Raw genomic sequence first — 14,921 nt, 5'->3', positions numbered from 1 at the left:
AGAAGGTTAGGTTACGCTTGAACGAGTTTGGAAGAAAATTGGTGTACACATTCCAAATGTTTGGATTAGTTAAATTAATTTCAGGTAGAGAATAGGTACTGTAGCTTGTCTCTATGGAGAGCGACCCTCATAGTAATACGGTCATGTAAGCTATTACCGAAATTAACTAGCAATCTAGAAAACTTTTGATACGAACAGTGACAAAGGCGAACCGGTATGACCTACTTTTATAGAATTTATATTTGGAAATTTAGAATTTTGATAAAACAAAGGGAAATAAAATGATAAATGAAAAGTTTCGTTCTCATTATGGTCTCAATATAGTTTCGCGATAATGACGTCATTCAGTTACGATACTCGTTAATTAAATTGTTAGGCGATAACCTACTTTACATTACAGTAATTTTTGTCGAACAGTGAGAACTTTCAACTGAAAGTATTTTATGTATAAAACTCGTGTAAATATTTATTAATATCGGCTTCCATAAGTACCTATGTCAAAACATCCTGTTTTGATATATTATTTTCTTGAAATATGAAAATAATTGGTAATAAGATTAATTATTTAGTTAAAAGGAAATTGTGGGAGTAAAAGCCGCTTATATATTCAGTAAGTTCGCTGAACTCCTACATTTTATCATATGTACAAAAGAAATCTCAATTTTGTTCTCATCTTGATGGAACTTTTTGGTACGAAACGACCAATTATTGTTAATTAAAAACACGTGATCTGAGATAGAAAATAAAATTTCTATTACCTACATGTCTTCATTTAATGGATCTTGGAAATAAAGTAAAATATTATAGTGTTTATAATTCCACATCAAAACAATTACCTACCTAATATCAAACTATAGCAAATTATTGTCAGAACATATAATGTCAATATAATAATTATGAATTATATGGACATAATATCATCATCTTAAAAAGTAACATAATATTAGGTCAAATAAATTTAAAAGGTTCAAACTACGTCCCAATACAACGTATAGTATATTCACAAGTGATATATAAGTCATATATTTATCTAAACATAACAATTAAAAACATCAGACATACTATATCAATACACATAGACTATAGCTACACAAAATTTTAATATTAACACAATATACAAACATGACATTGGAAATTAGTCATATATATTTAGTAGATAGTACCTATTTAAAAAAAACTGAAGGTATACTCAAACTCAAACTCAAATATATAGTATGAGTTATGCAGTAATGTGTCTCTTTCTAGGCCAAATGGAGGCGAGATGGTAAACCGGAGTGCTGAGCACACATCAACTTTAGACCGATTGTACGTTACTTGTTATTATATTATATATTCATCTCTCACTCATTATAAGACCACACCTATAGAGTTGCCAGTGCTCTTTGATATTCTTACTTGTTTACAATTCACTTAATTAATGTATATTCGTTAATTAGACAATTTACAGTACTTTGAAGGGATTAAAAATCTATCTCACAACCCACACAATGAAAATAATTGCAATGTTTAACGAAATTTTAACGAATTTTCTGAAGTACCATTGTTGTATAAATTCTGTTTTGTTTTTGAATAATAATCCGATTATAAAATGAACCTGAATTTAATAAAGAACATATAGAAATTACAAATGAATAAATTGGCCAAACTCATGTTTAAGTAACGCAAGTTCATAGAAGATCTAACGCATACGATTCGTATAACAAAAAATAAATGTAAATTTAAACATACATATTGAACATGAAAACTCATTTATGTCTCCGATAAATATTCTTTGAAAGTGCTGGCAACTTTATTATTTTCATTCGCTTTATAAACCACAATATTGGATGTAATCAATCTATACATATAATGTTTTTGCATTTCACAAACATCGCTTTTATTAAAATATTAATCAAATCAAACGTGATGAGATGTTATTCATATTTCTGCAAATACAATTGAGTAAAATTCATTATCATTCGAAATTCATATTTCATCGCTGACCACATAAAACATGCACCGAGGTACATGTAATATTTAATTAAATATTTTATCTTAAATATAAACAAGGATTTCATATTCGTGAAATGCAAGGTCTATTTTCAGACTCATTATTAATTATCTGTGTATGTACTTATATTGTGATATTTAAGGACATTAATCATTTGTTTCTGTCTCTTTCTTCTATTTTCTATTACGTTGATTTATGTAGTTTAAATATATCTTGTATACGCACATTATTCTTATACACTTCATTTACGATAACATGAAAAGATAAATATTTATAAACGGGTCATTGAATTTAAATGGGGCATTTAATGTTTTATACTTGACAAAAATGGGTTAAATATATAATACGAATGAGCATATAACACAGTCACATTACACGTGGTATTTATCAATTATATAAAGAGCCTTTCATACAAATGTAGCACAACATAAACAAATACAGCGGTGTATTTTAATAAAAATGTTTACTTTTGCAAGTTTCAATAGTCGCCGTTGACTCTTTAAATAGGTCACGTGGGATTATAAGCGAAGAATACGATAAAATAGATTTATAGAACGATCGCGCTGATATAGCGCGATCCGAGGCGCCCTCAATGATATAAATCTTCAAACGCTCTATTTGCATAAGCTTTGTAATGGAAAACTATTTGTTGCAATTCTTTACATGACGAAAGCGGGTTACGGTAGTCATGGTTACCGTAGGCTTTCGGCACGAATGAAACACAATAGATGTTAGCTAATCTATCAGTTACATGATATACGATAATATAATAATGAAAGATGTGCCAATTGTGTACTATATTTAAGTTGCTGACTTGAACTGATTACATTTATAATAAAGCGAGCACGTTCACAAGCCTTTTTGCTTGCACCGCTCTTTATTCTGATGCGGTAATATAACGACACTATAAATAACAATAGAACATCGCAATTCTAAATTGTCGATATCCAAATATAGTACGATAGAAATAAAGTTTAAAATGGCCCAAATCGTGCGGCCTTGATCCATCGACCCAACAATAGCGTGAAGCCTTAAAAATAAGATTGCGGTCAGTACGGTTTTAGTTTGCCGTTGAAATGGATATTTATGGCCAAATATAATGAGAGTATGTGTTGGGAGATTTGCGGGATTTCTATATGATGAATTATGGCAATACAATATACCAGTTTGATTTTGAAATATAAAATGGAAACGTGCAACGCTGCCTCATTTGGGATACTGGGACGTCACCTCTGAATGACGATGCAATTGACATTTGATTCTCATGACTCTGTCTGTGTCAGGTGCGGTTTCCTGCCAAACGACACGATTGAGCCGCATTCTCCAATATAGTAAGCATTCAATACCTCCGAGACTGCACCACTATTGCACCGTATTTAATACAGCACCACCACAAAGGCACTAACTACTTCGTATTACATATTAACGGTTGTAGCAATGCGGCTCAAACGTACGACACTGCACCTAACAGATACGCTTGAATAATTCGCACCTCTAGGCCATCCGTACATCTAATATCGGTGAAGGAGTCACTCGTCCAAGTTCTAACCATTATTCACATAGCACGGCCCTAATACAATTCCTGTTCATTACTGTTTGAGAGCTGAAAGCCACTTTCTGTTCGCAGATCTTGAAACACCAGTGACGGGGAGCAACAGATCGTGCACGTGATCGAGACTCCCCCATCTAGCGAGATAGCTACTACAAAATATTACTTATTGTTAATCTAGATTTAGTTGGTAACTTGGTGTGTGATTAAGCATATAAGTTATTGCCGAGCGCCGGCGACGCCGCGCGCGCCTAGTCCCATACAGTAATACAAATTATTTATCTGCCTAATCTCTGTAACATATGCAAATATTTAACGATCCGTTTCGCGTAGCTACGGTTTATTTATTGTGCAGTCAATATATCGTCGTATCAAAATTGTGTAAGTACCGATTAATATTAGCTCGTCTTAATTCCGGTGCGTAGTGAAGGGAAAATATTACTATACATATTTTAGGAAAACGTCTGTGATTTTTATCGAAGAAAATTGATGAACCATTTTAATGTTAGTTGTGTGATGTATAAATGTTAGTGTTAATAACGCTTTACCTAACTACGTGCGAGCCCGCATACCTTCACCTTATTACTTACTATATTACGATAATATTATAAATACACGTTTAATTCGTCTTCTTAAGTATCGCACTATGGAGCATATTGTGAGCGGTCACGTGACTAGGTGAAGTATGAATTGTTAAAGTAGTTATTTGGCTGAATATATTTCAGATTTTATTAAGAGTTGATATTTTAAAATAAAAATCTCTATGTATTATCACTATAAAATACTATTAAGGACTAATTAATAAACGATCGCATTGAGGTCGTGTTTAAAGTTTACATTTGTTCAATCGATGTTTTAAATCTAATCTAAATGTTGTATAAAATTTAATAAAGTATATATATAATTTATCGGCCGTACCAGTACAAATGAGTATATAATTATAATCTTTGTAAATATTATAAAATAGCACATAACAGTGATTTACGCTACTTGTATTGTAATTATGTAAAATATTTCTGAACATACGTGCAAAAGCCTTAAAAATCATAGATTTTTAATAAAAAGATGGGTACTAGCGTCAAATGGCCTGCGGCCGAGGAGACAATGTATTTTTATACAGCATATTGTTCTTTATTAACATATATAATATGTTAACTGAAAGTACATTATTTCGTATTTTTCTAACATATAGTGTAATGTAATCGAAAATTATGATCAACTTGTAAAGTGGAAAAGGATTATTGTATTTAATTATAAATAAACCGTTATCATTGTGTTATATATATCTATATTATATCTCCTATGTACATATGTACGTTGCAAATTTAATTTGAAAACGTTTTATTTTTGTAATGGTTCGTCGGATAAGATGTGGACGGTCTCGGCCTGCCTTCGCGATCGAGTACAGGGAGCGGCAGGCCTGGCCCCGAAGCGATAAGATTTTAGTTAATGTGATCGACGGTTTGTGTTAGAGTCGTTATAAACTTTAGTTTACCCTATAATTATTGCACCAAGTGCGCATCTACGGTAGACCGCATCAACGAAAAGTACATAATATTAGATGTTATCGATTAATATTATTTTCATTATTTCTTCTCGGGGCTCTCACCTAAGCTTTTATTTATATTTATATAGATAGAGAGGTTATGGTACCGTGTTTGTCTATATACCGTCCAGTCAACTGAAATTTATTAGTCAAAAACGTGTTTAGAAATTCCGGTCTATTACGGATTCGTTTGTATTATTTTTTGACATTCATCGGTACATCGGGTTTGGCTTTACACGGTTATTGGATCAAATCATTCGTCAAAATCAATTATTGAAAGTTCCTTGAAATGTTGTCGGTACGTTTTTATCAATGTGTGAATTTTTATCGATATCGTTTTGGGAAATATTTGAATTAAATATAAATATTACATTGCACTTTAATTTCCCTTGTACATGTGTATATTATTTTTTACAAAAAATAGTATAATTATTTGAAATATACAAATGAATGGAATCAATAGATGTCGGTGCGACGCACAGAAGCGAAACCCCATTGTATATACATATATCGGAACTCTTAGAGCTGTGGTATAAGCGAGCGCAGGCGACCGTTACCGCTGGAGTGGCAAGTTGCGAGTCATTTAGTTTCAGTTAACGCTTAGAGGTTTGTTCGAGAGAACACAGCTTCGTAAACGCTTTATCGAAGGCAAAGCTGATCTGTGATGGTATGACGTAGTTAGGTACTTTGAAGGCTGTGGGTCTGTCCAAACTTTGGCGAACACGTTATTTCCTGTCCACTACGAGTTTACCCTTTGGAGTATTGTATGTTACGCGTCTCGCGCGAGGAACCCGATCCGACCCCGCTCGGGCGACTCTTCCTACTTCGTTATATTAGTTTTGTGCTCCGCGCACGCGTTACCATTTCTACAGTATTTTTAATTATACACTAATGCTTTATATCACTTTTTCGTAGGATGCATTCGATTAACGACCGATTCTCTGATACCTAATCGACTACTATTGAATTATTGTCTGTGTAAATCCTATATACAATTTATATAAAATAACAACTTGGATGTTTATAGATAAAATATTTAAATGTATCGCAGTATTTAAATGTATAGATGTATAAATATAACTTTATGTATATATTTCAAAGCAGATTTATAAATACTATTTTAATTAGTCGTACGTATTGAATATTACGTGGATACCCCTCGTCATCTACAGACCGGAGTCGTGTGCCATTAGCTAAGCCCGTACACGGTACAGGGTCCGCGAGTGCGTCTCCGAGCCACCGGCCTTCGGCCCGCCGGCCCCCTGGCCCTCGGCCCGCTTGTGGTTTGCGTTCGCTCGCAACGAGAGTAGACAATAACAGCTGTATTAGGGTGCCAGTGTTCATTCTAACTTTTATTAGACGATCCGAACGCCACTTCATTTTAACCGCTTTACTATACTTGGATTACCTATGATTTTAATATTTAATCGATCGATATAGATTATAAATAGTTTATGCTTGTAATGTTAAACTACTATGTACGCGTAAGTTAGGTTGTAATATACGGCGTATGTTGTAACTAGTGTTTTTGTAAGTAAGTAATATCTATATTTATGAATTATAATAAGTGTTTTATAACGTCGAGCAGCACGAAGAGTGTTTCTCGGTACATGTACATTTCGTTTCGGTGGTGAGGAATACGGATGCATACCAAATAGGCGTTGGTAACTCGCGGTGTGATGCGGTCGGTCGGAGGGCGGCTGTTTGTTCGCTCAGATTCGTTCGCTGGCGCCGGGCCTCACCGGGCACATTATCTGCTGTACGAGATCTCTTCACTCTCTGGGTGTGATTATCCACATTCAAGTTTGTACATTCTCTCAATTGATATCAATTGCAATGAAGACAAGCCCGGAGCCGCCGAGGAGAGCCCGTGCACGCAACGTGCTCGGTGCAGTGCCGGTCGCAGTCGGTCACCATCACACTTGCACGGGACGGTAAACAATTGGGCGACGAGTTATCGATGGCTGAGTGGTCGTACGCGTCAGACACATTCCAAAATAACACTAATCATAACATAATAACGCGCGTCAACAAACGCGTTACAATTTGTAAGTTAACCACTTTGTTGTTCATTAACGATAAGTTAGTTTTAATCTCAGTCGATGTTGTTTACTTTAGTTTGTGTATAGTATTTTCGATTAAGTTAATGTGAGGACGACGTGAATTTGAGCGAATCGACAGGCCTAAGCCTGGGTTCACCCTAGCTGTAAATTTATGAACCTAAGTGATTTTTTTTCTGTTGCACCTTAATTTGTTTCGCGAGCCGTGTTAGTTATATAATAATATCATCATTGTACATATAGATAGGGCGAGGTACACAGAATTCAATTAATGTTGTTAAATTTAATAAAGGCGCTGACAGAATACCACTGTGACATGTCGCATTCGCTGTTTATACACCGATACGATAGACATAATTAGGTACTTCTGTTCGTCGTAACTCGTAAGTGTTAACTGTTGTGGACCTTAGTCCCTCGATGTTCTCTAATTGGTTACTGTACGGCCTCCGTGAGTCGACCCGATCCTCACGTCGAGAGGAACACACCCCTCGCATCTCGGTCCCCGGACCGCTGTAATTGTAAAATAAGTACACCATCTAAGCTCTGCCTGTAAGGCGCATTGTAAGGCTGCTCCTTTGTTAACTGAACGTTTAGATGTAATGTACAAACGTCTATCCACTATACATCACTTCAGACATCACGCCTTGACACCCTTCGCAACGCCGTCGCGTCCATCGTCACTCGCAATGGCTGATCATTTATTGTATATACTAAGGTAATCCGCGTCGAGTTATACATATCGGTAAAGTTGTGAACGGTTCAGTTAAAAGATGAGCAACCGCGATCTAGTAGCCGCAGTTGTACCGTGTCATTACCTCACATATTAACGTCTTTTTGTACATTTTAAAATAGTTATTGTTATCGCTAAATCTTTATTGTCTTCATTGTGTTTCGAGGTGTTAAGTTGGAAACTGCAAACACGAGATCTATTTTTAGATGTCCACTTAGATACATATATGTGGCGGTGTAAAGATGTCGCCCGCATTCAGTGTATTTATTTTCATGGTGTTTAATAAATATTGTGAGACGCACGACGCGTCGGCGGCGGAGGACAGCGCCCGTCGTCGCCCGTTATTGTAGAAATAAATAATATTTTCGTTTAAATTGGCTTTTTCTTTTGTGTTAATACGTCGAATTATTAGCTGATATAATAATTCGCAAATACCTATATTTTAAGTTATATAAGAATAGAATAAACAAAAACTGTGATGAAAAGCAAGAACGTTTCGAGATCTTTACGCATTCAATACATTGTGTGGAAGTCCTTGACATGTGCAACAGAATTTCTTATCACAAGATAAATGAAACACAAACATATCTAAAACATAACATCTATTTAGATTTCATAAACATGTATAACAAAAACAGTACGCTTAGTCTAAGGTTGCATTCTCAAGGACCCATCTAATCTTATAGTTTCTCCATTAAGCATTGGGTTCTGTATAATGCTCTGTACAAGTAACGCATACTCGCTGGGATGTCCCAAACGCGAAGGGAATGGTACAGACGCCTCCAACTGTTTGATGGCTGGCTCTGGTAACAAATCCATCATTGGTGTTCTGAATAAACCTGGAAAATAATTATCAATCTTTATAATACATTAGGTTTATATTTATCTTACATAAATTACTGCAAAGGCAGGACCAAATATGTGATTATCATTTCAATTTTTTGCTCGCAAAGTTGGAAAAATGAGTTGATTATTGTTACATTCATATTTATTTCTAACATTCACAAGCTATGCATTAATTTTATACTATTGAAATTAACTCGCCATCTGCATCGCAATTAAAACATATAAATATTAAAATATCTTTGTCTCAAAGCATCTACTACACAGTACTATCAACCATACAGTGTTTTTTATCATGACGCAAAAACGGTTGAACTGATTTTGGGGAAATTTGGTTTGATAAATTCGAATTTATAGAAAATAAAATTTGTATAGGAAATCAAAAATGCGAGTGATACGAGCAAAGCCAAGAGCGCATACCTTCAAAAGATATATTCTAACATAGATCCTGATAATTGACATTCATTTTTTTAACCAAACCTGCATTCTGTGTTATTAATTATTATGATACAAGAAATTAAGTTCTTTATAGTAATTATGTATATACAAATGAAATTTAGGTTAAAATTGCAATGCAAATAATCAGCACAATTAATAGGACGCTTATGATAACATTGTTTTATCAAGAACTGCATACAATGATAAAATGCATGGACAAATATATTTGTCACAAAATTCATCCAAATAAAAATCGCAAATAAATTATATAATATTTCGCACAGTGCACCAAACTAGACAAATAAAAATACACAAAATAAATGCATACACTTATTTTATAAAGGGATTTTTGAAGTGAAACTTCTTTAGGTGCGTTGATAGTAAATTCATGGTGCATCATGGCAATACCGTCACAACATGGAGTAAAGTGATATTTTGGAGTAATGCCAAAGAAATTTCACTTCTGACATGTGTGCTTGGCACACACACTCTTTTTTTATTAATATGTATTTAATCAAAACACTTTAGAAACATTATGTATAAATGTTATACATATTTTTTTAATATTTGTCAATTATTTAAACAAGGGATAAAAATGAGGAATATCTATTATAATATTTTTAATAACTTCTTATTCTAATTCTTTTTCTAGTTCATAACTCAGCAATCCTAATGAAAATAATAAAATACCAATAAAATGGTCACCCACCTGGTGCTATAGTAACCACTCTTATGCCTTGCTTAGAAAGATCCCTCGCAATGGGTAAAGTCATTCCCACGACTCCTGCTTTTGATGCAGAGTATGCCGCCTGTCCAATCTGAAAAAATATTTAATTGTATAAGTTAGTTTGTAGAATGTTTTATTTATATGGGTTTAAAGGACAAGCTCAGACCTGATAGCCACATACCTGCATGTATGGATACAAACTGTAGTTGTTAATGGAGGATGTTCTGGCGGTGCGTCAATTAGCATTGTCATATAGTGTTCCACAGGGATCTATTATATGATCCCTGTGGAACACTATATAACAATGTTAATTAGTAGATCATTGGATCTACCTTATTATTTACAGGATAGGTGTGAAATAGTTCAGCTTGCAGATGATACCTCATTAATATTTAATGTGGATAGGCATGACCCAAATGTTGACAAGTGAACAGTGCTCTTTTACACATATCCTGCTAATAATTTATTATTAAATGCCAAAAAAACAACTTGTGTTGAATTTTTACTACCTAACGTTTAAAAGTTAAACAGAAATATTACCTTGAACGGGGAGGTATTACACCCTATAGAATCGGCTGTATTTTTTGGGTTAACATTGGACAAGAAACTACAGTGGGGGGCCCATGTCAACACCGCTGCAGGTAAGCTCAGTTCAGCAGCATATGCAGTTCGAAAAATAAGGCATCTCACCGATGTAGATACAGCTAGATTGGTTTATTTCAGCTACTTTCATCTAAGAATTATGTCCGATGGAATTCTACTATGGGGCAGGGCAGCAGATATAACTATATTTATCTTACAGAAAAGAGCCATTCGCTCTATATATAATTTACATGCTCGGGACTCACTAAGAAATCTCTTTAAGAATAAAATAAAGAAGAAGAATTTAATATTTTGCATTTACATAAAAACGCTGACTTACGCACAAGAGTAGGAGTTAGACACTGTTATGACACAAGGAACAGAAATACAGAACACAATAAAATTGAAATGCCATTCGCGTCGGTTTACGCTTTTACAACAGAATTCCTCATAATATTAACCTTTTAACCGCCTACGTCGGATTAATCCGACAAATATTTTCGGGCCCATTTCGCCAGAGTCGTATATTTACGACCAAAATATCACTGCTCGTTTAATCAGCTTTTTTATTTAATTACGCTGTATTCTATCAAAAATATGTTTATATTAGGCAAATAGTTAACTAAGTAATCATTTACAGTTTAATACACTTTAGCCTCTTAATTAGGAGTCCTAAAAATAATGTCCAAAGTTAGATGAATTACTAACATTATTTTTAGAAAATTGTATTAATGTACAACGCCCATGACGACAAAATCCGACATGAGGGACGGGACATATGCGATACAAAAATAAACATAAATCAAAATATTTCTCGTTATACTGACTAATTAACTTTAAAACAAATACAGCAATTGTTAATAAAACATTTGTTTACAAATATTTGTGAGTATTTCATTTAATTCCTTTAAAATTAAGTAAATTTACATATGAAATGTCATCGATTCAATTGATGGTTCCCATCCCTAGCCTACATGTTCCGAAACTTACTTTGTTAGTACGCCCTGCGCTACGGTCGGATAAAGACGACCGCTTCTTACGTCATAAACGAGTGCCGACTTCTGGAATTTTCCATCAGTGTTGTGCTTGTGCATGAAGTTTTACGTTCGTATGTCGATAAATTCTCTGGACTGATTTTATTGTGAATAGTTTAAGTAATAAATAATAATTAATAAATCGTTCAAATTTTTAAACACTTTTTGTTTTACTGACTTGCGAAAAATGTCGAATAATTTCGTAAGGTACCTAAGTAGTATTCAAGTAGGTAGGTACCTATATCTCCACCAAGCTAAGTTAACACCTCGCTGGAATGCGGCATGTACCCGTATAATATAATGTTAAAAACAACAAATGCAAAGTAAAATCTAACAAACATTTGTTTACTTTTTTAAAGTCATAGCGAATCCTTTTTTACAGCCCGTACCTACCTAAGCCTCAGTGTGACGTAAACGACGCGAGGTGCAAACTTAGCTTAGTGAGATGTAGTTGTTAGTTAACCACGCTCGCAAATGCAAATGTCGTTATTAAAACGAAATATCGACATCACAAAGTTAAGTATTGCACATCCCTCTTTCTTTTAGGTATTTAATTTTCGATTCACTGTGCCGGGCGCTAGGGACACGCCAACTGTTCTGAAGTCGGGCGGTTAAAAGGTTAATTAAAGAGTTTAATAGTTCTAAATTTAAAACTTATACAAAAATGTACTAGTTCAGAGAGCCTACTACAGTATTAAGGAATATATGGAATATAAAAACCCATGTAGGGTTGTCGCGTAAAAACCACAGGACAGTTTTGGCATATTATTATAATATATGATGTTACATATGTATTTTGTAAAATTAAATTGTAAAACTGACATGATTTAAGAGAGCAACAATGGAGTTTCCTGCCGGTTCTTCTGGAATCGGTGGTAAATGTTAAAAATATGTAATGACGTATCAAAAGTGCTCTAGAAGCAGAAGTCTAATTGAATAAATAAATGTTTGAGTTTGAGTTCTACCACATGGTGGGGTTTGTGTCATACATGTGGGGAGCAATTAAGTGTTCAGTTGATAAGGTAAGTTAAGAAAATGTAAGGCCTTGATATGATAAAGGGTTTATGTATGGACGTAACCATGAAAACACTATACTCGGATTTTTAATTAGATAAAGTAAACTGACGTTTTCTGTGTTGTCAGTTTTTGATGAAATAAAAATAGCGTTGTCACAAAGTGAATGATTGAAAATCGGGAATGAATGAAATTGAATCGATCGTCTAGTGAATATTTAGTTTGTAACAATATAACATCAAATAAACACAACAATGACAACAAACACAACGTAATTAGTTACAATTAACGAAAAAATTACAAAAACAATAATGTTAACAGCGTAACAATAAAAATAAAAAAATGATTATAATTACACTCTACTAGTAACTTATATCATAAGTAGCTTTATATATTATAATTAGAAATAATGTTATTTTATAGTTTGAAATGATGAACTATTCACAGTCATTGTTCATTCATCTGATTGAATGAGAACTGAATTCCTCACTAGTTATTACTTTAAATGTGGCAACATTATTTTACAAAGTGACATTAGCTGCTGTCAGTTTACTTTATCTAATTAAAAATCCGAGTATAGAAATCCATTCAGATATTGTGATTGAAGTAATAATCTGTCATATGTCAGACTGTTTTGTTGAGACTATCTTAAAATATGCACATTTTTAAAGTACATTAGTATAGTGTATATTAGTCCCTACTTGCATCAATAAGCAGCAAATAACTAATAAATTGATCAGTGAAGCAAATGCATACCTACTGCATCTGCTCGGTACACTAGACTCAGAACCTCACTTTTTCATAATATACTTATAATTTTCCATAATAATACAGATAGTATTTGAGTGAATCCCACTTACTTGGCCATCATAAGCAGCTATACTGGCAGTGTTGATTATAACCCCTCTCTGACCATCTGCATTTGGTGCATTCTTGCCAATGAGACCAGCCACAAAGCGAATCACATTGAACGTTCCAATTAAATTCACCTGAAAATAAAATGTTAAGTTTAAATGTATTATGTCTTCTGTCATAGTAGTCTTTCTTAGCATAGCATCGCATCGCTGTGCTGGTTGCAGTGGGGGGTGTTAGGTTTTTGCTCTACGGAATTTTTAGATTCGGTCACCGCGCTCAAAGTCACTACATAGTATAAAACAAAGTCGCTTTCTCTGTCCCTATGTCCCTTTGTATGCTTAAGTCTTTAAAACTACGCAACGGATCTTGATGCGGTGTTTTTAATAGATAGAGTGATTCAAGAGGAAGGTTTTAGTATATAATTTATTTGGTTTTAGACAAAGCGGGCGAAGCCGCGGGCGGTAAGCTAGTCTGAGATAAAAGCTATACAATAGCTTAATAATTGTTATTTCTGTAAACCCATACCTCAATGGTCTTTTGGAATGACTTCAAATCAAATGGTTGGTTCTTCTTGAAATTATATGTTCTGGAGGCAGTGGCAATGCCAGCGCAATTCACAGCTACATCTAAACGGCCAAACTTGTCAACTGTTGCTTGTAATGCATTCTTAACATCATCTTCAGATGTTACCTGGAAATTTATAACAGTAGCTAATAACAGTTTATACTACTTAATATTTTTTGATACAATTGTACAGTATTGTATTTACTTTATTAAAGTTATTAAATTATAGGCAAAGCCTCCATAGCAAACATTGCTTCAGATACCCTTAACACCAAGGACAAAAAAAATCCGACATAATCTCAGACTTGAGTATAAGATGGAGTATATAAATATGTCATAAAAATTGTTAAAGATATATCAGAGACATTGCGACTTGGTTTAATGGAAAATCTAATGAAACATTTATACTTCATTTAAAAAAATGTGCAATTAATTAAAATGGGCAATAGTAATCTTACATCGACAGGAACAAATGCTGCATCATTTCCTAATTGTTTAGCGAGATTGGACCCTGAACTGGAGGGCAGGTCACAGATTACAATACGCCCTCCTTGCTTCACTAGATGTTCCGCAGTCGCTTTTCCAAGACCCGAAGCGCCGCCGGTGACTAGACCAACCAAACCCTAAACACAGTCGTAAATTAAATAAAAAACAAAACTGAAGGAACAAATTTATGTTAATTGCTTATGCTATTTAAATGACTTTATTTAAGTTGTACATTACTAATTATTTAATACAAACCTTAAACATTTTTGATACAAAATAGATAAACACGTGTGAAAATCAAAGAGGTAATGGTTAATCACGAATTACGCAATACCCTCGGAATGAACTTTGAGTTATGTTTGTAAAAATGCTAATCAAATTGAAATTGTGTTATCAAAATTTAAATAAAATGCCTACGTAAATATCATTTATATAAATTGTTGTGACTTGTGTTGTGCGATAGGTACCTATTCTGCCATTGGCTCTGGCTGCCGCCCTTTTGA

The 14,921-nt window shown here is 34.0% G+C and overlaps 2 protein-coding genes across 7 annotated transcripts in view; one reads left to right on the top strand and one right to left on the bottom strand.

Annotated features, from left to right (window-relative positions):
• ftz-f1 (ftz transcription factor 1) overlaps positions 1 to 8,249 on the top strand; it is a 79,501-nt gene extending 71,252 nt beyond the window's left edge. For 2 of the 6 annotated variants that reach the window (XM_090105157.1, XM_090105141.1), the window contains 3 exons: positions 1,246 to 1,305; positions 3,274 to 3,321; positions 3,618 to 8,249. In XM_090105157.1, the coding sequence (XP_089961283.1) occupies positions 1,246 to 1,305; positions 3,274 to 3,321; position 3,618 (109 nt within the window). In that variant the 3' untranslated portion in view covers positions 3,619 to 8,249. Of the gene's footprint in view, positions 1 to 1,245; positions 1,306 to 3,273; positions 3,323 to 3,617 lie in introns of those variants that run through there. The other 4 variants (XM_090105173.1, XM_090105165.1, XM_090105150.1 and 1 more) reach the window with 4 other exon arrangements.
• Positions 8,250 to 8,460: 211 nt separating this feature from the next.
• scu (hydroxysteroid 17-beta dehydrogenase 10) lies at positions 8,461 to 14,921 on the bottom strand. The gene is made up of 6 exons (XM_090115168.1): positions 14,674 to 14,921; positions 14,391 to 14,555; positions 13,894 to 14,058; positions 13,374 to 13,502; positions 9,866 to 9,974; positions 8,461 to 8,714 (listed from the first exon to the last, which is right to left on the bottom strand). Exons 1-6 carry the CDS (start codon positions 14,680 to 14,682, stop codon positions 8,524 to 8,526), a joined length of 768 nt encoding a protein of 255 aa, XP_089971294.1. The 5' UTR covers positions 14,683 to 14,921; the 3' UTR covers positions 8,461 to 8,523.

The sequence above is a fragment of the Colias eurytheme genome, chromosome 1 (assembly GCF_061535395.1).
Source record: "Colias eurytheme isolate Ceu_HAF_F1 chromosome 1, ilColEury1 Martin Lab GWU primary, whole genome shotgun sequence".
NCBI classification, from domain to species: domain Eukaryota; kingdom Metazoa; phylum Arthropoda; class Insecta; order Lepidoptera; family Pieridae; genus Colias; species Colias eurytheme.
This window is presented reverse-complemented; position numbering and strand designations above follow the sequence as displayed.

Excerpts from the sequence above, each read along its gene's own strand:
- scu (XM_090115168.1), bottom strand. Across the intron at positions 9,975-13,373 it reads TAGCTGCTTATGATGGCCAA|ATTGGACAGGCGGCATACTC; the intron begins GTAAGTGGGATT and ends ATATTTTTTCAG. Across the intron at positions 8,715-9,865 it reads AGTGGTTACTATAGCACCAG|GTTTATTCAGAACACCAATG; the intron begins GTGGGTGACCAT and ends ATTATTTTCCAG.